This window comes from Syngnathus leptorhynchus, chromosome 1, assembly GCF_054491065.1.
Source record: "Syngnathus leptorhynchus isolate UIUO chromosome 1, UIUO_Slep, whole genome shotgun sequence".
Classification (NCBI taxonomy): domain Eukaryota; kingdom Metazoa; phylum Chordata; class Actinopteri; order Syngnathiformes; family Syngnathidae; genus Syngnathus; species Syngnathus leptorhynchus.
In genome coordinates, this window is record NC_141195.1 from 9,945,083 (window position 1) to 9,964,686 (window position 19,604).

At 41.2% G+C, this 19,604-nt stretch overlaps 3 protein-coding genes across 5 annotated transcripts; 1 reads left to right on the forward strand and 2 right to left on the reverse strand.

Moving 5' to 3' along the window:
* Positions 1-11: 11 nt before the first annotated feature.
* On the reverse strand, positions 12-9,923 carry tmem240a (transmembrane protein 240a). Its single transcript, XM_085922893.1, has 4 exons — positions 9,833-9,923; positions 9,379-9,485; positions 5,298-5,506; positions 12-382 (listed from the first exon to the last, which is right to left on the reverse strand). Exons 1-4 carry the CDS (start codon positions 9,887-9,889, stop codon positions 228-230), a joined length of 528 nt encoding a protein of 175 aa, XP_085779019.1. The 5' UTR covers positions 9,890-9,923; the 3' UTR covers positions 12-227.
* A 1,838-nt stretch (positions 9,924-11,761) lies between these two features.
* Positions 11,762-16,753, forward strand: otud3 (OTU deubiquitinase 3). Of its 2 annotated transcripts, none has more exons than XM_085928550.1 (6): positions 11,762-11,888; positions 12,516-12,741; positions 13,119-13,267; positions 13,614-13,726; positions 13,839-13,961; positions 14,567-16,741. In XM_085928550.1, exons 2-6 carry the CDS (start codon positions 12,530-12,532, stop codon positions 14,720-14,722), a joined length of 753 nt encoding a protein of 250 aa, XP_085784676.1. In that variant the 5' UTR covers positions 11,762-11,888; positions 12,516-12,529; the 3' UTR covers positions 14,723-16,741. The 2 variants fall into 2 exon arrangements, with proteins under 2 accessions (XP_085784676.1, XP_085784685.1); XM_085928559.1 differs by lacking the exon at positions 11,762-11,888 and adding an exon at positions 11,903-12,048 and having other exon boundaries at positions 14,567-16,753.
* Positions 16,754-17,295: 542 nt separating this feature from the next.
* On the reverse strand, positions 17,296-19,473 carry bcas2 (BCAS2 pre-mRNA processing factor). 2 transcript variants are annotated; one of them, XM_085909066.1, is made up of 7 exons: positions 19,346-19,473; positions 18,359-18,451; positions 18,184-18,254; positions 17,918-18,079; positions 17,784-17,834; positions 17,624-17,704; positions 17,296-17,545 (listed from the first exon to the last, which is right to left on the reverse strand). In XM_085909066.1, exons 1-7 carry the CDS (start codon positions 19,463-19,465, stop codon positions 17,419-17,421), a joined length of 705 nt encoding a protein of 234 aa, XP_085765192.1. In that variant the 5' UTR covers positions 19,466-19,473; the 3' UTR covers positions 17,296-17,418. The 2 variants fall into 2 exon arrangements, with proteins under 2 accessions (XP_085765192.1, XP_085765200.1); XM_085909074.1 differs by lacking the exon at positions 19,346-19,473 and adding an exon at positions 18,997-19,214.
* Positions 19,474-19,604: the final 131 nt, after the last annotated feature.

Below are 19,604 nucleotides of genomic sequence, written 5' to 3' on the forward strand. Positions count from 1 at the left end.
GCTCCCAAAATGTTGGACCTGACTTCATTTGGGACTTTCTCTGGCGCTGATGGGAGCCTGCATCTGACTGAGGAAAGTTCTCTTAGGGCTTTTTAGAGGACAATGTTATCAGGGTGGTGTGTGGAGATTCCCGTGAGGCCACCTGCCGTGAGGTTTAGGGGCGGGTGAAAAGGAAAATTCTGGACGGACTGGTTGGTTGGTTGGTTGGTTGTGTTTCTGTTGTTGAGTCAGAGGTGACGGGGGCTTGGGTGGCCATTGTGGTAGAGCTTTTGCTTGATGTGCACCATGTTGCCACTGGAGTCGTCCAACTGTCGGAGCTGGGCCCTACGACGCAACTCTCGAAGGTTGCAGAATTGCGGCAGCCAAGACCAGGAGGGCGTATCTAGAGAAGAGGAGAGATGATATGATGCTCTCGTGACACTGATCAACAATTTTCTCAATCAAAGATGCAAATAAACTTTGGTAAATTGATTTTTTTTGTCAGATTTTGAATTTGCTCTAGTTTTTTTATTTTTTTATTTTATATTTTCGCACATCAGGTTTTTAAACAATAATAAAATGTTTAATAGTATTACTATTAGTAATATTTATTCATTAGGGCTTAGATTCAGCAACAGATGTAATCTCTGAAACGTTACGGCTATAAGGGTAAAATATGTATTGCACAGGTTTGTATAGGTCAAACTGAAAAACAGAAAATAAAAATAAAAATGTGCTAGAAAAAAAAAAGTGAAGACATTTTGATTGTCCAACACTGTTCCGAGACAATCTTCAATTTTACTCACCATCGGATCAAAAAGGTAATTAGTCCAATAGGAAATCGAACATCACTAGTGGTCGTGATTCTACTTTGTACAACTGGTACTGGCCAAAACTTAAGTGCGTGATTCAAAACTTCAATTGCAAGTGAAAGTGAATGTTCAAAATGTACCGGGGAAATTAAAATGCCATGTCATATCAGATGAGCTTTCACAACAAAAACTGTGTTCCCGGGTAAAGTGAGATTGTTCTTTCACCGATTACTCTCTTTTGCAGCTTTATGTGTGCTGGAAGGGGCTACTTGCACGAAATGACCCAGAATCGCTCGCATGAAAGTTTTACTCATTTGCGCAGCATAAAAAAGACTTATTGCACTCGCACAGACTTTGGACTGGAGTCGCTGAGGTCGTTTAGCCCCCCAGCTTTATCATCGCTCTAATAACATTTAATTCTGGGAAGTACAAGGGAGCTTTCTCACACTGCCAGGGTGCACCCGTCTTGGATCTATTTCTTATGATATCCTATCATAGATATGAAGGTTGAAATTATATTTCAGCCCGGCAGCCAAGAGAACGTTTTTGTGTTCACATGAAGGAAATGAACCTTGACTGTACAATTTCTGAACAAAAAGGAAGTAGAGTGAAATGTTGATGCCTTGAATTATAGCTATTTTTGACAAAAAGTTGACAGTTGGTAATGTCGTAGTGCCTGAGGAAAACCCTGAATCTCAGGAATCAAAATGCATAAAACATGAAGTTACAATAAAGCTCAATAAAGATAAGACCATTTGCCAGCATAAAAGCCGCACAGTCAATGAGCAGTGGCCACCCGGGCCGGGGGCCAACACTGATGAATTTTGGAGGTGTGAGGTGAGGAGTGGGGCAGACATTTTCACTTGTTCGGTTCTAAAGTGAAGGAGGTGAAGCGAGGCCCCGGGAGACAGGAGGAGGGAAGGGCCTAGACCGCAAATGGCCCGACTAAAGGATGAGTGGCAAGAGGAGGCGAAGCGGAGGCTATAGCGGTGAAGTTTAGCAAGGATGGAGTGTGTGTGCGGGATGGAGAGAGGGAGTGAGTTATTTATAGCTGTGAATGGGCCATGCTGTCCACAAGGACTGCTCTGAAGGGTATCCGGAGCAAAACGGGGGCAAACAAAGACAGGTCCCTCATTTGAATAAAAGCATGAAGATGACAATGCATGGCTTGGAAAATTCAATTTACTATTTTTTATTTATCATTTCAAGTTGAGGGGAAGTACTTTACTCTTATTGTCTTGTTCTTTTTTTTTTCTTCTTAGTGTTATGAGATGTTTACAGAAAATGAAGAAATGGGGCACAGAGCCAATCACAGCATCCGAATTTATGTGCGTTCGTCTGCATGTGTGTGTGTGTCTTCCTCACTTGCCATTCCAGCTGTTCACTCGCTCTTATTCTATTTTTAGAATTGGGTGGAGGAGAGAACGGTGTGTAAGTGGGGGTGGGGCTGTGACAGCACCTTCATCCTTAGCCTCCCTCCACCTCCACCAACACACGTACGCTGAAAGCCTTCCTCTTGCTGTCGGCCTCACCTCCACTTCATCGCTGTGTGGCTAAATGCGTGTGACCCAGCATGAGCATCTCACGCACACACATAAAGGCTTATACACAGGGGGCATTCCCGCCCTGCACAAAAAGGAACACTCTTCATACTAACTGGATGTTTTTGCATTTCCTACCACTGATGCATTGATTGTTGTGATCCTGAGCGTCCTAACGTCTTCACCCTTAAAAATGCAGAACTAAAAACAACCCAACACAACAAAAAATGGGCTGTTTTGTGCCAAAACCAAACTGGGTCATTAACCCAGCATTTTTAAGGATATACATTTCAATTTGTGTAATAGATTTCTCAATCTGTGTCGCGTATAAAAAATTCACTAACCCAACAACAAATGGTAGCAAACAACTAAATAACAACAGAATGTGATTTTTGTTTTCCATGAAAGATCCTGAAGCCTGTTTTGGATTTAAGTGTTCATTATTTGCCTAACCATTGCTTATTGTACTACAGGCAATTTGGAGTGGTCAATCGGCCTACCATGCATGTTTTTGAAATGTGGGAGGAAGCCATAATATTTTAAATGTTGTTATTCCCGATGGAAAAGATTTGTTTGAACCCCACCCCCCCTAAAGTTGGAGGATAATCAGTGTCACCAATCTCTCCAGTAATTTTAGAAACTGATGAACTAAGGCTTTAGCTTGCATAGAATGTTCAGTCATCTTTTTTGTGGAACTTCCTGCCAGTTTGTGCCAAACATGCATTCCATATTTAGATGCAAAAGCAGATGGTGGTTCAAACCTAAGAACAACGTGGATGTTTTATTATCCAGCTCACTGGCTATTGTGCAATCAGAGAGCACACTGAACAGCTATAAGGGAAAAAGGAAATATGGGCACAACTATCATGCTTAATTGGATTCAAACATATGGCATGAAAAAAAATGTAGATGTGATGATGATGCAGATTGTGGGACTGGGGTCACTTTCAGGACATAAATACACAAACGAGGGTAGCACAAAATGGTAGTAAGCTGGGGCAGCAAGGCCTTCCTTGATGGCCTACAAAATATCAGGAGCAATGACTTACATGCACAAACTAAATTCACAAAGTTGTATTAATTTATAGTGAAGACTGAGCCCTGCTATGATTAGAAAAAAATCCAACTGACTTCCACCCGAGAAGACTTGTAATTGCCAATAGACGCCACAAGACAGCAAAAAAAAAAAAAAAAAAAACTTTTTTTTTTCTATTAGGCAAAGGGTGTTGGATTTTTTCCCCCTCCAATCAAATGCCAATCTCTGTGTGCAGCCATGTCAGTCTCTTCTGCCCAGGGCCTTCAAAAAAAAACTAGTGCTGTCCAACCTCATACGGGGTTCCACAATTGTAGTGTTTAAGGATTTGGAACATCCATCAATCTATTTTCTATACTGCTTATCCTGTTCAACATCACGGGGAGCTCGAGCTAGCTGACTATAAATGAAAGACAGACTACACCCTGGAGTGGTTGCAGGGCACATAATGTACACTGTGGAAACACACAACCATTCACACTCACATTTGCTTTTTATCACTGAGAAGGAACTGAACCCCCGTTGCCCGTGCCAAAGTCAGATGAATGAAAGTCAGTGACTGATTCGAAGCATAACTGTACGTTTTGTAACTACAGAAAGTACAAGGAAGTTACATTGAGGTCAAACAATTAGTCCCATGGGGCACTGAACTGTCACTCATAGTAAAGGGCTTCACTCTCTTGACTTCAGTGTGCAGCGTAGGTTCGTGTCGGCCTGAATGTGAGTGTGAATGATTGTCTGTCTCGATTTGTGCCCTCAGTTTGACTGGCAGCCAGTCCAGAGTGGAGTCTGTCTTTCGCCTAGCTGGGATAGACTCCAAGATAAGCATTGCAGGAGATGGATGGATGGATGGATGGATGGATGGATGGATGGATGGATGGACGGACGGACGGACGGACGGACGGACGGACGGACGGACGGATGGATGGATGGAAACTGAACTTTTGAGGAACAGAAATTAGTGACGTAGCGGTTATTACAGCTCTGAAAAAAAGTGCACCGTAGAGATCTTGCTCCAGAGTGAGCTCACAAATTGCCATTTGAGCAATATTAGAACCGACAAGGTTATTCAAATGAATGATCAATTGTTTTGACAGCAGATAATCATCAGCAAGATAAAATTTCCATTCTCTCTGCATGTCTGCACCCTAACTGTGTTTCGGTATCTACTCAATCCTTCAAGAAAAATATACATCTAGTCTGACATGTTGTTCGGTGATCATCTTGAGAAAATGAAAGATGCAAGATAACTTCAGAGAATTTTTTGGGGGACTGTAAGCCCAAGAAGCAACATTCTTTCCCCAGCTTTTAACCCTTGCAGTGTAATTAGTGATGGATTTTCCAAATCCCAGGAGTATCACATTCTTGTCTATTCTTAGCTTCTCTTTAAGTTCAAAAAATGTGTTTAACTGTCAATTATTTATTTATTTATTTATTTATTTTATGAGCTCTATATCAAATTGTTAACTGTTGACATTTTTAAATCAACACGCATCGAAGAATTCAGACTGGTATTCAGATCTGCTCTACCTAAGCTCGTAGACCTATCATGTCAAACTCAACTTAACATTGTAGCTGTGGTGCCCTCCCTGTGTAGTGTTTGGTTCTGCCGATAGTAAATAATGTTGATTTAAAATCATCACTGCCATTATCGTTATCTTGACGCAAGTCCTCTAACATGTGGATATTAGCATTCTTATGAAGGTGATTTTTATAAGATCAACATACAGAACATGCAACACCGCTCTCAGGCATATCTGCTCTGTGAAAGCTTTAGTTCAGTTTTACTTCTTGACGTCATTCAACTCTACCTATGTCACACGACCGCCACCATCAGGTAAAGGCGTGTTCTGTTCAAGCTCGATCTTCACCATTGCCCAGTATTCAGAGTCAGATTGTGCAGTATTGGTCTGAAACCAAAGGCCATCTTACCATAGTAGCGGCTCGACCTCCAGGCCCTGACGGCGCAGTGCAAGACGCCATCCAGCCACAGCAAGAGCCAGCTGATGCAGAAGCCCAGCAGTAGGCCCAGCATTAAGTCCATCTCTTGCTTGGTCACACTGTCACTTACAAAGTAGTTCTCTGAGGAGTCCACCAGGGAATGGTCCCCATCGTACGGAATGACATAGTGCACATGATGTCTGTAAGGAAAGACACATGCCTGTGTTAACAATGCAGCCCATAGAAATAATCCCCCCTAAATTGTTATACTAATAATGTCATCAACATCCATCCATCCATCCATCCATCCATCCATCCATTTGGAGTCTACCCCAGCTGACCTTGGGTGAGAGGCAGAGTACACCTCAGATTGCTTGCCAGTCAATCACAGGACACATATAGACAAAAAGTTGCACTTACTACATTCACACCATCACTGAATAAAATGATATAGTAACATACACTGTTGCCTATAGTTATGGTAATTAAAATGAACACTCTTAGCAATCCATTTTTCTACAGCACTTGTTTTTATTCAGGTCACTTGTGAGCTGGAGACTAAGCCAGTCAATCACATATAGACAACCATTCACGCTCACATTCACACCAGTGGACCAGTGTCCTCAATGAACCTAACAAGAACTGAGATACAAATCCAGAAACCTCACTGACACAAAAATAAAGCTTATACTGGCTAATGCTACAGAGAAATCAAAGCCTTCATGACAAGGTCCCCAAACCTACTGTATGTAGCACAGGGTGGATTCAAATACAAAACTTCTGTGACAGTGAGGAAGACAGGCTAACCACTCAACCACGGCACTGAACTTACTAAATCCAAATTAGAAACTTTTCTTCTTACTGTCACTGTGGTCCCGCCAGCTCCCTGTATTCCCTCGTGTTCTCCCAATATCATCCCTCTCTGTCACTCCAGGTTTCCTTTTCCCTAGTTGCCTTGGAGTCTCTAGAGTCTTGTTCCGTTTGATAACATTCTTTTGAGTCTTTGATAGTTTGTTCCTCCTAATTCTTTCATGTGTGTTTCTCGCTTCAACTTTTGATCATTAATCAGGTGCTACTTCCTTAGTCAGTTGTTGATTCCTATTTTGATTGCATGTACAGCATACAAATTGAAAATCTTATACCTGTAAATCAAATGGTTCATTCTCTTGGTAGGAAGCGCCACCACGGTCCATAAACACCAAAACATATTTCCACATCGTTTGTACACCATAGATTGACATTTCAAATGTGAAATGAGTGTGGTATTCCAAGACTGTACTGGTGTTGAATTTTTTTTTTATATGTGAACAAATTTTTTATTCAAATAAATTTAAAACAGAATACGGATTGCAATTTAAAATATGTCCACAAAATGTTATCTTATTCTGATATTTGGTAACACATTTAAAACAATACTCTTATTGTATACATGTATCCAATTTTAATAGAATATTTTGAGGAAAATTGAGTAGCAGCTAATGTATGCCAGGTTTCATCTCATAACAGAGCAGTGTAGGTTGCCAAGTGAAATGACACTGACTGTGTCCTCCAGGCTGACAAGGTGAAGCGTGTGGGCACCGTGACTCGTCCACACTCATCAGGTGGACCAGCGCACATCTGCACGAGTCACGCGCCAGACAAACTGACCGAATATCAATGGAGCAGGCATTCATGTGTGTACTCCAGTGATTAATGCTCAGCTTTAATTGAGACTGTTAATTTATCAGTGGTTGCAGTGTAAGTAATCTATTGTGTGTAAAAGGAACCTCTGAAGAAGAACGCCCCCTTTCGGTTGGGTTTTTATTTTTTTTATTTTTTATTGCAAAGCCTATTGTGAAAAGAATGGATAAAAAGAATGTGCATCGGATGTTAAGTGAAGTAAGCAAACTGGTTTCTAAAGCAGTAAAGGTTTTCAGCGTCAGCATATGCACCCTCACTTCTTATTTATGTGGTGCACTGCTTGATTGTTTATTCTTTTGCGATTAACTTCTTGCATTTGTGAGATTTTTACAAAAAAAAAAAAGTTTTAAAAGTGAGATGAAATGTCTTTTACAACTTTATCTTTAGCTTTATTTTGGATACAGTACACCTACTCTTTGGCATAAATGTTGACCTAGCCTAGTCCTTCTGAAATGGTGAGGCATCCCTGCAATGCCGACCTCAGGAAACGTTTTTTCGTCTTCTTACTTTAAAGTGTAATTACACATCTACTGCACTAGGTGGCAATAGCGCTCTCATAGTTAGAGTGCACTGGGAGTGTTAGCACTAAGGAATAGTTCTTTTCTAAAATCATCACGCACAAGGAAAAACAACCAATCCAGGGCTCCAGATGAACTTTTTTATTCCATTATGTGCATTCGAAGAAGGTCGGAGGTCAGACTTAGCCCTCTCGGATTTCCCCAGTTGTGACCTCAAAGCGTTCGAGGCGAATGTCAACAACAAACATGAATGATGCTGATAGGATTGTTTGTTGTTCTCGTTTATTACAACATATTTTGACCTCCAGCAAAGTGTGAGGGGCAGACTAATGTTATCGCACTGTCTTGATTATTTTAGGGGCAAAATGCAACCATTTAGGGACAGTCTGGAGAAAGAAGGCATGACTGATCAGAAGTCAATTATCTGTCAAACGCCCCCCTCAGCACCAGGCTGTTACCCCTGAAAATTTGTAATGAATGAAGAATATTAATTGTATCAATTTGAAGTTTTATTCATTGAGATGACGCGGGGTGTTCCCACGAGTGCATCACAAAAGATTGACACTTCAAAAGTCTTCTATTTCTGATTTTTTATACATCCTCCGGTGTATTTGTCTTATATATCAAATTACAGATGGGGACAGAGACAACAGCATTTTATTCCTGACAGATGAGTTTCATCATTTATTCAATTGCTTGTCTACTTGATTTGATCATCTGTAGTCAAAACAAAAAATCACTAGGTGACAAAGTTTGAGATGAAAACAAGCCTACCGAGAAGGCGTCACCCAAAAAAATAAGGGCATACTCAACTTTTGGTTGCACATGAATAATATGTGGTAAATTGGCATAATTTTCTACTCTTTTCCTATAAGAAATTCACTTTATGTTAATTTAAGACATCCTGATCATGTGCAATATGTACTTGTCTGAATTAAGTACATCCAAAGTATCCAAAGATTTGTTTTCAGTGTTCAACAAACGTCTGTATTCTACACACATGTGAGGCACTGTGAATTTTATCTCTGAGAAAAGTGCTACATAAATAAAAATGACTTACCTAAGTAGGTCAAAATATTGCAATTGAGGTTTCAACAGCTTTGTGATGCAATGCTGTCGAAACCCCCAATCATTGTAAACATGATGCTAAATTAACAGCATTATTATTTGTGCTAACGCATATTGTTTTTCCACACAGCACTTGCGTCGATTCAAATTAGAGCACTTAATGCTGGAGGAAGTACAATACTATAGACGCAGCCTGCTGTTTTAATGTCAAATTCAGTGTGAATGAATGCAACAGTGCAGAAAAGAGGACAATGTCTGCCCTGCAGTATCTGACACCCTTCCAGTTAATAGAAATGCATTCTTCTGCATCTTAATGAATACATGGATGACTTGATTGCTGCTGCTGCTGCTGCTGCTGCTGCTACCCTCACCAAAACACTTCACATTTCACTCTCTTTTAGCACATCTTCAACCTCATCCACCACCCTTTAATGTAGCAAGCTTTATTTTTGAGGCCCGTATAGAGTGCATGTGCACTTGAAGCTCACACTCCATCACCTATTTATGGCGCCTCCGACACACACCTTGGCAAGACTGCATGCAGCAAAGGCGTATACAGTCGACGCATGCAAAACACGCCTCGGCCAGCAGTTCATGCTTTCTGTGTTTGAATACGCGCAGGCAGTAGACAGCTTTGCGAAGCTCCATCGCACCCAAACCCCCTCCCCCTCCCGGGCCTACCCCGGGCCTCCTCATAACAAATCGACGGGTAAAGCATGAAAAAGAGCATCGCGCGCACGCACGCACGCACGCACGCACGCTCGCGCGCGCGCGCGCGCGCGTGCACACACGACGGCGTTTATTACCTCCCACAGTTGCAGTGACAGACGCGGTCCTCCCCTCGTAGATGTGGCAGGATGTAGTTGTGAAAGCGATCCAGTAGTGCGTTCATGTCCATTAAACAGGCGATCGCCTGAAAACACACATGCCAGTGAGCTGGGACATAACGAGAAGGGGGAAAAAAAAAGATCTAAATGATCTCGCAGATGAATATTAGCCGAAAATAACCCTCACGGGGAGAGGTTAAAAAAGAGAGAGAAGACCCTCCAGATTCTAGGGTGAGCAGGAGGATGGAGAGAATGTGGAGGGGAGGGGGGGCATGGATGAAAATGGATTATTTATTTATGAAGGAAGGTGATTATAAAGGCAGGCAAACTTAAATTGAGCGGCTGTAAGGTTGTATTTGATTCAACTCAATTTCCTAGAACACTACCACCACCGCCACCATCCACGGGAGGCATGTGTAGGGTGTAGTCTTACCATAACAACTGAAGCACCCAGAATCATAAAAATCATGGTGGTTGTGATCATATGCATCCAAACTTCCCAACTGGCCCGCCACCACTCGTCCTCTCTCTCTCTCTACTCCGGCTGGGCTCTGCAGGGCTCTCCCTCCTCATGGAGCCGCCTCACAGCCAGCCCCTGGCTCCCGGTGAAGGCTACCCGGGGTACCCCTCCCACCCTCCCTTCTTTCCTCCTCCGGTGTCCTCTTCCGTTCTATACGGCAAGCAGCAGTGGGCCCTCGCCGTCCAACGACACCCCCTCCCCGGTGTCTCGTATGCAGCTGCCTCCTAATTAAGAATGCAAAAGGATCCGGTCTTTTCTCAATCCATCTTGAAAATCAAATGGAGAAAAATGAAAGGGTATCCTCGCAAAAAGGGGGTGCTTCGCTATCCGTTCTCCCTCGGCCCGGGATATTCCGCATCAGTACCGGCAAAGTCTGTCCTCCATGGGGCCAAAACGATGACTTTCCTCCGGATGGATGAATGGATGGATGGATGTGTCAAAGATGCGCACCGACGACTCTTCTCTCAGCCGACATGGGAGTCTTAGTATGCGAGCTGGTTTGACTCACGCTGCGCCCCGAGTCCTGGTACGAATCAAGCTGTATCCACGCCCGGAGCCACACGCACATGACGAGACTAACCCATCCTGGACCCCCGGCAGCAGCAGCAGCTCAGACCAAGACCAGCACCCACTCCCACGACGGTGCGCGCGCGCCACTGCATGGTAGTGGGCGGCGGTGTGGAGGGAGGGAGGGAAGGTGGGAGGGAGAGAGGAGGAGTAGGCAGGACACTCACTTCATTATAATGGTACACTTGCTCAATGCAAAATGTCTGCATTTTTTGATTGTGTTTTAGCGCCAAGACAGGGGTGTTCAAACTACAGCCCGTGGCCAGTTGCATTTGCAACCGCAACATTTGCTAAAAATGATATTTAACATAGATAGAAGTATTCACTTTTTTAAAATAATGGAAGGACGGTGATGGGGGTCATCAAAACTATGGCTGTAAAAATAGAAAACATCTGTATAGTGTACGTCTCAGGGAGAAAACGTCTTATTGTTGAAAAACAATATTGTGGTGAGTGTTGAAGTGGGCATGAGTAGAGATGGCCATGTGGATTTTGATAACAATTGGTCATAGTTTGCTGTCATTAACTGACAATGAGCTTGTTTGCGTGAAGCGTTTTAGACTGTCCTGAATCATTCCACTTCACTCGCAAGTCTCCATTGTCTGTCCTTTGTTGACATTTATTGGCAGTCCGATCTGTTCACTCTTATTTTTGTTTACTCAATGATATATTTCAAGCTTTTGAGCTGTGTTGTTTAGGCTCACTCACACGCATGCAAACAAATGTAAAGATGGGTCGCTCGCGTTCGGTTGACTGCTCTTCTGTTCAACCCAGGTGGGCAATGCTGATGCCTTGAAACCATGACAGCTACTTCCAAGAAATGCTCCTTTAGAACATCCACCAAGCGGTGGAGCTGTGCAAGTATGTACTGCATGCTTCTACTGATGCAGTTTTTATGCCCTTGCCTCACTGTGAATTTGATTTAGTAAACATTAGGTCTATTGCGTCTCAGCCCACGCCTCCTCCACATTACATTCTCCAACAGTGTGGAGTCATCAGGAGGAGAAGGTGACGAGATTTGCTAAGAGCTGAGAACAGAAGGTGGGCTGTTCTTTTCTTTCTGAGTTAAAATAATAGCTAAACTGGACTCTCCTTCTTTTGTCAGTGTCTGCACAATTTGAATATTATAATGAATGTAATGTAACACCTGATATAACAAAAGTGGCAGTGAAATGTACTTAGCGCATTGTATTGATAAATAAGTATCAAAAAGGGACTTTTGTTGAATTTGACTACACTACAAGACACATTTTGTTTTTACCTAGGAGTGAAAGCGAACTGGGTTTGCTTTACTTCCGGGTGACGTATGCGGAAATACTTCCAACATTTCGAGTGACGTAGCTAGACAATCAGAATCTAACTCTTCAAATGCAAACGCGTTTGACAACTAAATTGTGTTAAAGTAAGTAACTATTACAAACTGTATCTAATCCTTCATTTGTTTGTCTTCTGGAACAAGTTTGTTTTCAATTATTTGCTACGTAATTACTAGCCGTGAAGTGCTACTTGCTAGCATAGCTGTGAAAGTTGATGCGATTAAACGCATGACTTTGCCAAACATGGTCAGTTTTCTTTGACTATAAAACCTTATGGCGCTCATAGTTATTGAACAAAATGTACGTGTAATTAAATAATTGTTTGGCTTGTTAAAAAAACATTACAATTGAATTAATAAGAAATATACTTTTTCCTTTCATCAAATGTCCTTTCGTTGAAGGAATAAATTGAAGCAAACCATCTCACCACATGTATTAACTTTTATAAATAAAGCTGGATTGATTGATTTTTAAACAAATCTATTTTACTGTTGTATTGTTTTGTTTTACTCTTGTGCATTCAATAGTTGATTTTATATTGTATTTGTATTTCCTTTTTGGATATGTTTTACAAGATTGTTTCAAGAAGTTAAGTACAAACTGCAATCTATCGATACCGATTTTTGTCATTTGTTTTAGATTTGTCTCAGCAATCAGCTTGTTTTCATTGTTGTCCCACCTTGATTTCTGTAATTTTGTGCCTGGTTTTGCAGAGCTGTCACGGAACATGTCAACAAAATACATAGCCAAGCCTTCACGGAGCAACAAGAGAAATGAACTGGAACGAAAGAGAGACGAGCGGTCAGCGCGCCGGGCGCTCGCCAAGGCCCGTAAGAATCGTCCTCAGGATGGCGATGATGAAGCAGCAGCAGAGTTTCTCAGTTTCTCCACTCAGCTGAAGGCAATGGGGCTGATGCTAAGAGAAATCCCTGGTGATGGGTAAGTTGCGGCAAAGACGTGTCTTTATTTTTATGAGCACGTGCCTATTCATAAAATTTGTCTTGTGATGTGTCAAATTCCCATCACCATATTGAACAAACAAACGCACATCGATAGTGACCTACACTGGAGCATCGGGTGACGTGACTCTCTCGGAGCAGTTCAGGGTGTCGTTGTTTTGTTCAAGGACACCACAGCTGTGGGTCCGGGAGGGGGATCTTGGGGTTTTGTAGTTCTTCGCCACATCCTCTCCAGCTCTGTCTGCTCAACAGTGGTGGGAGCGTTTTGCACTTCAGTAGATTTTTCCAGGTACATGTACTTTTCAAAATCCATTAGTCTGACCGTTTAACTTTTACTCCCTAAATTGTTCCTTGCAGAAATTGTTTGTTCAGAGCTCTCGGAGACCAGTTAGAAGGTCACTCTCGATCTCACCTGGAGCTACGTAAGGAGACTGTCGACTACATGATGTTCCATCGACAAGACTTTGAACCCTTTGTAGAGGACGATATCCCCTTCCTGGAGCACTGTAAGAAAATAACCCTGTTATTCAAACCCAGAACATTTGACTGTGAGGCATATTTGGTACAAGATTAGACATTTTGTTCTTCAGAGACCCAAGCTTACTAAAATAGATCACGTCAGCATCATGTCAACATCGAGCAATGATAAGACAAAATAAAATAAATTATTGAAGCAAAAAGCCTTTTGACAAGTCATTGTGCGCTTGTGTCATGATCGGGAAAATCGTTTTTACAGTATGTATACTTAGATAAAAACAGACACATAACCAATTGTGGTTCCCAAGCCAAATTTTGGGAAACGTTGCATTTGTGAAGAGACAAAATGTATATCCCTTTTCCTTTCACGCATAGTATCCAATCTGGCACAGCCTGGAACATTTGCAGGCAATGACGCTATCGTGGCTTTTGCTCGCAGTCAGCAGGTGAAAGTGGTCATCCATCAGCTGAACACACCACTTTGGGAGGTGAGGCCAGGACTTTTTTTAAAAAACACATTTTTTTTGCAACTGCATGCAACCAAAGGTTATGCAAAGACTGTCTTCTCTCTTGATTTACCCCGTTCGTTTTGGCTGGCAGATAAACGGTACAGAGAAGCAGATGTGTAGAGAACTACACATCGCATACCGCTATGGGGATCATTACGACAGCGTGAGACGCATCGATGAGAATACAGAGTCTTGTGGTCAGATACGCATTCAGGTATATCTTGGACGCCAGGAATGAAGTGTACAAGAGTAAAGGGATTTACAGCTCATAAATCGTGAAAAGCCACACAAGCAATTTGACTTTCAATATTTTTTAATTAAAACAAAATAAAAAAATAACAGTTGTTTTATCATCCAATTACCATGCTGCTTTTAGTCATTTGAAATAGATACAACATTCATTTTATGCAAATGCTAAAGAAAGCGCCCCCCCCCCCCCCCCCCCCCAATGTATTGTCAAAATAGATTATATTTCAACATTTTAACAACCACAGTAATGCAAAGGGTAACCAGAGTTCTCCCATCAGATTGGGCCAGCAAAAGCCTGATTAGAGTGAACCCTCACTATGCGCAAGGGTGAGGGATCGAGCTCATCTGCAAAAATCTGAAAATAATTGCCCGCTCCAGAAAATGGGTTTGTAATAGTGTGTAGATGGCTGCAAAGCACTTCAAACAAAGAGGATCCATAGCACTGGGCAACAGCAAATTTTAATCAGCAAGCGCTTTGTGTCTTAACATTTATTCTTGATGCTGATTTAAAAAGAAAAAAGAAAATTGCATCCGGTTGATGAGATATTTTCTTTTTTCTGTCATTCTCAGGTGTCCAACAAGCAGAGAAAGGAGGACAAAAGACACAAGAAGAAGCAGCGCCAAGAGGAACGGAACAGACTCAAAGTCCTCAACAGACGCGACCAGAACCAGAAACTACCAGAGGCTGTCACTTTAATACCAGCTCTAAACACGCTCAGTATATGAGACTGACCTATAGACCGAAAAAAAGAACTGCTGGTGAATAGTGTTTTCTCAAAAGAACTTTGCACAGTCAAATTTGATGAAGAGTCTCCCAAGGTGACATTAAAAGTGCCTGCAAATGTGGAGCTTGGAAAAGACACACCGAGACAAACCACATCTTTGAGTATTCTTGTGTTTGTACCAAGACCAGATTTTTACAAACATTAAGTTTGTGTGCGCACACACACATACGATTATTTCTTGAAACATGTTTTTCTGGGGTCGGGGGGTAAATTTTCTGAAGACTGAATTCACTTTGATTCTCCAGATCAATTGTTTGTTCCATCCGACCAAAGGAATAAGAGCAGGAATCATACCACAAATGCACCCAATTTATGAGGACTCATAATCTGAATGCAGATGATTTACGTATGTATAGTCAGACATTATTTATTTATCCAATAGTATTTAATTTTATGTTATCCAAGTTTATAGCAACACAAGTGAGTATGACCAAATGGTTGCCAAAGTTTTGAAAAATAAAGGTGGGGCAGGGGGATCCATGAGTGTTTGCCCATTATTTAATACTCTGCAGTAGCATTCTTAAGGATTAAGTGCAGACTACTGCCCAGGTTGGTCACCAAAAGAGACACTAAATTATGGTTTGAAATGTTTTATCAGGATACGTTCTGTTATTGTATTGTTTTTCTTAGTTTGTTCATCTGTCACTATGTTAGGGACATGAAGCGGCCAGGCTTTATAAGTTGGCGCAGTAGTGTGATGCGCATGTATCTGTTTTTTTTTTTTCCCCCAGGCCATTTACCTTATTCTTTTTGTCTTAAATAGGAAACGACATACACAAGAAGACTAAATGAATCCCGTTAACCAAAGTACATTTTTTCTCTAACAAGGTAGACTAATTATGTTTTGCGTTTAGTTTTCAGGCTACATTCTGGTTCATAGAGAACTGATGTAGACTTGATGTGGGCTTCTGAGGTGGTGTGGAATTACTACCTTTTAACATAAAGTACATCTTTTTGGTAGAATTCTTTTTTTTTTTCTTTCTTGGCCCTAGAGGTAAAATACACAACTCACAAAAGGCTTTGGATGTTGGGCTATAAGTTCAAATTTTGGGATGAATAATAATTTTACAGTTAAGCTATCGTGACATTTCTAAATGTTAGTAAAATGTTCTCTACTTTATGCACATTTTGTTCCTGCTATTCTAAAAAGGGGATCCCAATGGTAAAAATGTGTTTTTTTTCCTTTCCCTCCGAGGACATCCACTTGTATGCCACTGCAATATGCATGGAAACAGTTTGGAATGTTTCTTTACTGGGACATAATTGCTGCACTGAATAATTTAGGATACAGTAACACGCATGTTAGCACAATCTGTGAGTCGATGGGTGGTTGACCATGCGGTGCCTTTGGGTCTGAAGAAAATGATTCATTTTCAAGATTATATAAAGCAGGAGTGATGAACCTTTTTGCTATCAGGACATTTATGAAGAGCAATTGATACAATGATCAAACAAATATTTATATTTTTGTTTTTTTTATTTTTATACAAGTTTCAGAAGCATTGATTTGTCTTTTTGTTGTTATTGTTGTTGCAATAGGCCCACCAGCCTAAAATAGGAGTTGAGGGACTTTAACTCTACGGTTGTCAAGTGTAATGAAACGGAGGACGTGGAAACCCCTTGAGATGAAGCAGCATAACTCACTTAGCCCATTATTCCGCAAACATAACCTAATTAGAAACTATTGACTCTTAGCGGAACCATGCCAGTTTCATGTCATTGGAGATAAGAGTCATTGGACTGGGAGATGATATTAAACCTTGTCGCCCCACTCAGCTAATCTAATTGGACACCAGCAAAGAACACTGACCAAGAATAGCAAGTGGAGTCTGGTTAAGGTCAAATACATCAAGACAATATGGAATGTCAGGAAATGGAATATATAACATGCGGTACGTTAATATCCTAGACCAGGGATCACCAATGTTCTAAGAATTGCTTAGTAGTGAAGGGACATTGTGACTTTCTAGGAATGTTATAGTAGTGAATGTGCTGTGAAATACTTTTAAAAGAGAACAGGTTTCAAAAAAATGGTTTAAAAAAAAAAAAAGTTGGTTAATGAGTCTTGAATAAATGAGAACACCAGTTTAGTCATGGTGTGCAGTCTTGATTATCTTTTTACACTATCCCAAATTTGTCATTGTAACTTTTGGCTTGAAAAACAAAAAAATTGTTTTGGCCCAAAATAGAATCAATCAAATGTGTTTAATTGGACAGCTTCCACTCCACTGAGATTCATTATTGTTGTAAATTCAAATGCCTTTCCTCCAAAAAATCCTTTGGCTTCCACTCTTCCAATTGGCTTTTTTAAAACACATGAAACAGTAATGAGAAAAATGACCACTTTAGGAAATAAATGTTGACTTTATTAAAATGCCATAAAACTGATGAAAAGAGCTGCTAGTGAAAGGCAAAGTGACAAGAAACAATCAATCGGGCCCAGTGTCATCATTCAGATCTGCTCTTGACTGGAACTACGAAGTCATCCACCATCGTAAACATCTCTCCTCAGTCTGTTCTCGAGAAGGATTCACCTGTCCAAATGTTTGCTTTATTCCACTTTGATTTTGTCATTATAAAAAAATGTGACGCATCTGACAAACAATTAACAAATTTGAAGGTCATTGCTGGAGGTCGTCAGAAATCTTGTCTAATGTTCTCCTTGTTCTCGTCCCCCTGCTGCTGTCTGAGCTGACCGATTTCATTTTCTAGATGTACGATGGCCCGCTCGATCTCGTAGTTCTTGCTGACCAGCGACACCCAGCTGTTGAGGGACAAGATATGTCAAATCCTAGCCAACTAAGATACAAACAAATGAATTTTACTCAAATGCGTCACATACTTTGACTCCAGCTCTCGCAGTTTGGCTCCTCCGGCTAACTGGTCATTTTTCCGCTGCCAATTCAAAGCTTGAATTTGTTTCCTATGTGTGACAGAAGTCAAATGAACCGATAAACATGTATGCTTTCATTGAATAAAAACCTTTTCAGGCGACTGTTCACCTGAATTTCTGAAGTTCCTTTTGCGCTATCTCGATCATGAAGGCCAGGTTACTGAAGGAGGAGGAAGAATAAGGAATGTTCTGGTTAACCACTTTTAGATCAAAGTTGTCAATAGAGAGGTGACCATCACGTACTCATTGTAGACTTTCCATGCATTGGTTCCGTATTGGGACATGAGCTCCAAGTTCTCGATACGAACTGCCTGATGCTCCAGCTGAGCCATGGAGTTGTTTACACACTCCTGCCAAGCTATAATGTCATTCTTCTGACCTGCAGAGGGTGCTGGCAGCTCATACCTTCAGAGGAATGTCGACATCACATTAAGGTTTGTGTCTTCAAAGAATTCTTTCAGAAATTCTTGATCGGAATATTTTTATTTCCACAAAAGTGCAAAACCCACCTCTTCATGCTCAGGAGCTCCATGGGTTGTCGGGCTGCGAGGCGATCAAATTCATTCTTCATGATTTCTGTCTGGGGGGGGGGGGGGGGGGGGGGGGAGACGAGAGGCAAAGTTTTTACTTTTGTCACTGCAGGAGCTTTTCAGACAATTTTAGGGCCCTCGGGGGTTTCGTCACCTCGAAAGCAGAAAAGTCTGGAGTGGGCAGATAGCTCAGGTAGTTCTTGGTTGGTCTATATCTTCTCGTCTCCTCCTCCACCAATGCTGCAGCCTGAGATGTGGGTTTCTTTTTTAATACTGACATATCGTTTATTTTTTTAGGTATTTGATGTCATGCAACAAAAGTTACTTCCAAATTGCACGATGCACGAGTTTAATATTCTGCCATTTTCAAAAATAATTCCGAATTCATTCATTCACTATGTTGCTTACTCAGCTTGTGAAATCGGCCACTTATTTTGTGTGGTGTCTCTTTACAATTCGGTCCTCACAATTGTGATGCCTCAAGATCTCAGCTTTATTCATTTTCTCAAAAACCAATCACAGAAAATTCTAATGTTTTGAGTTTGAAACAAAGTGTAATTGTCCATTTTTAAAACCATTTAAAATGTCAGTTCTTTTTATATTGACAAAACTTAAATAACGTGTTCCTTGTTCAAAACCTTTCAGTTCTATTGGCCTCGCTGATATAAAACTCCCAATTTCGGCGTTATACTAAACTACTTGGCATGATCGAATGTACGCTAATGAAATTAATCGAATCTTAGCACATGCACAGCTTTAGCATAGTTGGTCTCCGTTTACAGTAGTACTCACAGCTTCTCTGACACCGGCGGCATCGTAACCTTGATCAAAATATGGTAAAGCATCAACAAACACTTCACCGGCAACTGAGGCAGTCCCAGACATGTTAAACAAAACACAATTGCTCAGTAAACAAAAAGAATCTCTTGATAAATTGCGCCGCTTAACTTGACGCGAGTGTATTTCCGGTTACTTCTTTTTCGTGGTCTTTTAATTTACTGGTCGATTATATATCTTTGGTTTATACCGCCGCCTACTGTACAGAAAACAAAAGGTGTCAAGGGACCTACCACTTAGCATGACATATATGCTTTCTGTAATTTGATGGCTGGACCAAAATAAAATGCGGAAACACACTTACCTTACATACAAACGGAGTAATTATATATTTTCTATTAAACCTGATTACATTTCCAGACATTAGGAATGATAACGCATGGGCGTACCAACAGAGGCAGGAAAAGCGCACTCTAGTGGACATTGGGGGCACTGCCCTGGCTCGATTTGCAAATTCGTCATTGCGTGTTATTGAATTCGTAGACAAAAAGGTTTTTGGCATTTGTCATCATTATGGTGCAAGCATGATGTAGGTGCTATGACGTTAAAAACGAAATGACACG

Coding starts and splice junctions, on each gene's coding strand:
- tmem240a (XM_085922893.1), bottom strand. CDS start 9,889: ATGCATATGATCACAACCACCATGATTTTTATGATTCTGGGTGCTTCA. Junction 9,486..9,832: donor TGGGTGCTTCAGTTGTTATG/GTAAGACTACAC, acceptor GTGTGTTTTCAG/GCGATCGCCTGTTTAATGGA. Junction 383..5,297: donor GAGGTCGAGCCGCTACTATG/GTAAGATGGCCT, acceptor CCTCTTCTCTAG/ATACGCCCTCCTGGTCTTGG.
- otud3 (XM_085928550.1), top strand. CDS start 12,530: ATGTCAACAAAATACATAGCCAAGCCTTCACGGAGCAACAAGAGAAAT. Junction 13,268..13,613: donor TATCCCCTTCCTGGAGCACT/GTAAGAAAATAA, acceptor TTTCACGCATAG/TATCCAATCTGGCACAGCCT. Junction 13,727..13,838: donor TGAACACACCACTTTGGGAG/GTGAGGCCAGGA, acceptor TTTGGCTGGCAG/ATAAACGGTACAGAGAAGCA.
- bcas2 (XM_085909066.1), bottom strand. CDS start 19,465: ATGTCCACTAGAGTGCGCTTTTCCTGCCTCTGTTGGTACGCCCATGCG. Junction 18,080..18,183: donor GAGCTCCTGAGCATGAAGAG/GTGGGTTTTGCA, acceptor ATTCCTCTGAAG/GTATGAGCTGCCAGCACCCT. Junction 17,705..17,783: donor AAGGAACTTCAGAAATTCAG/GTGAACAGTCGC, acceptor TGTCACACATAG/GAAACAAATTCAAGCTTTGA.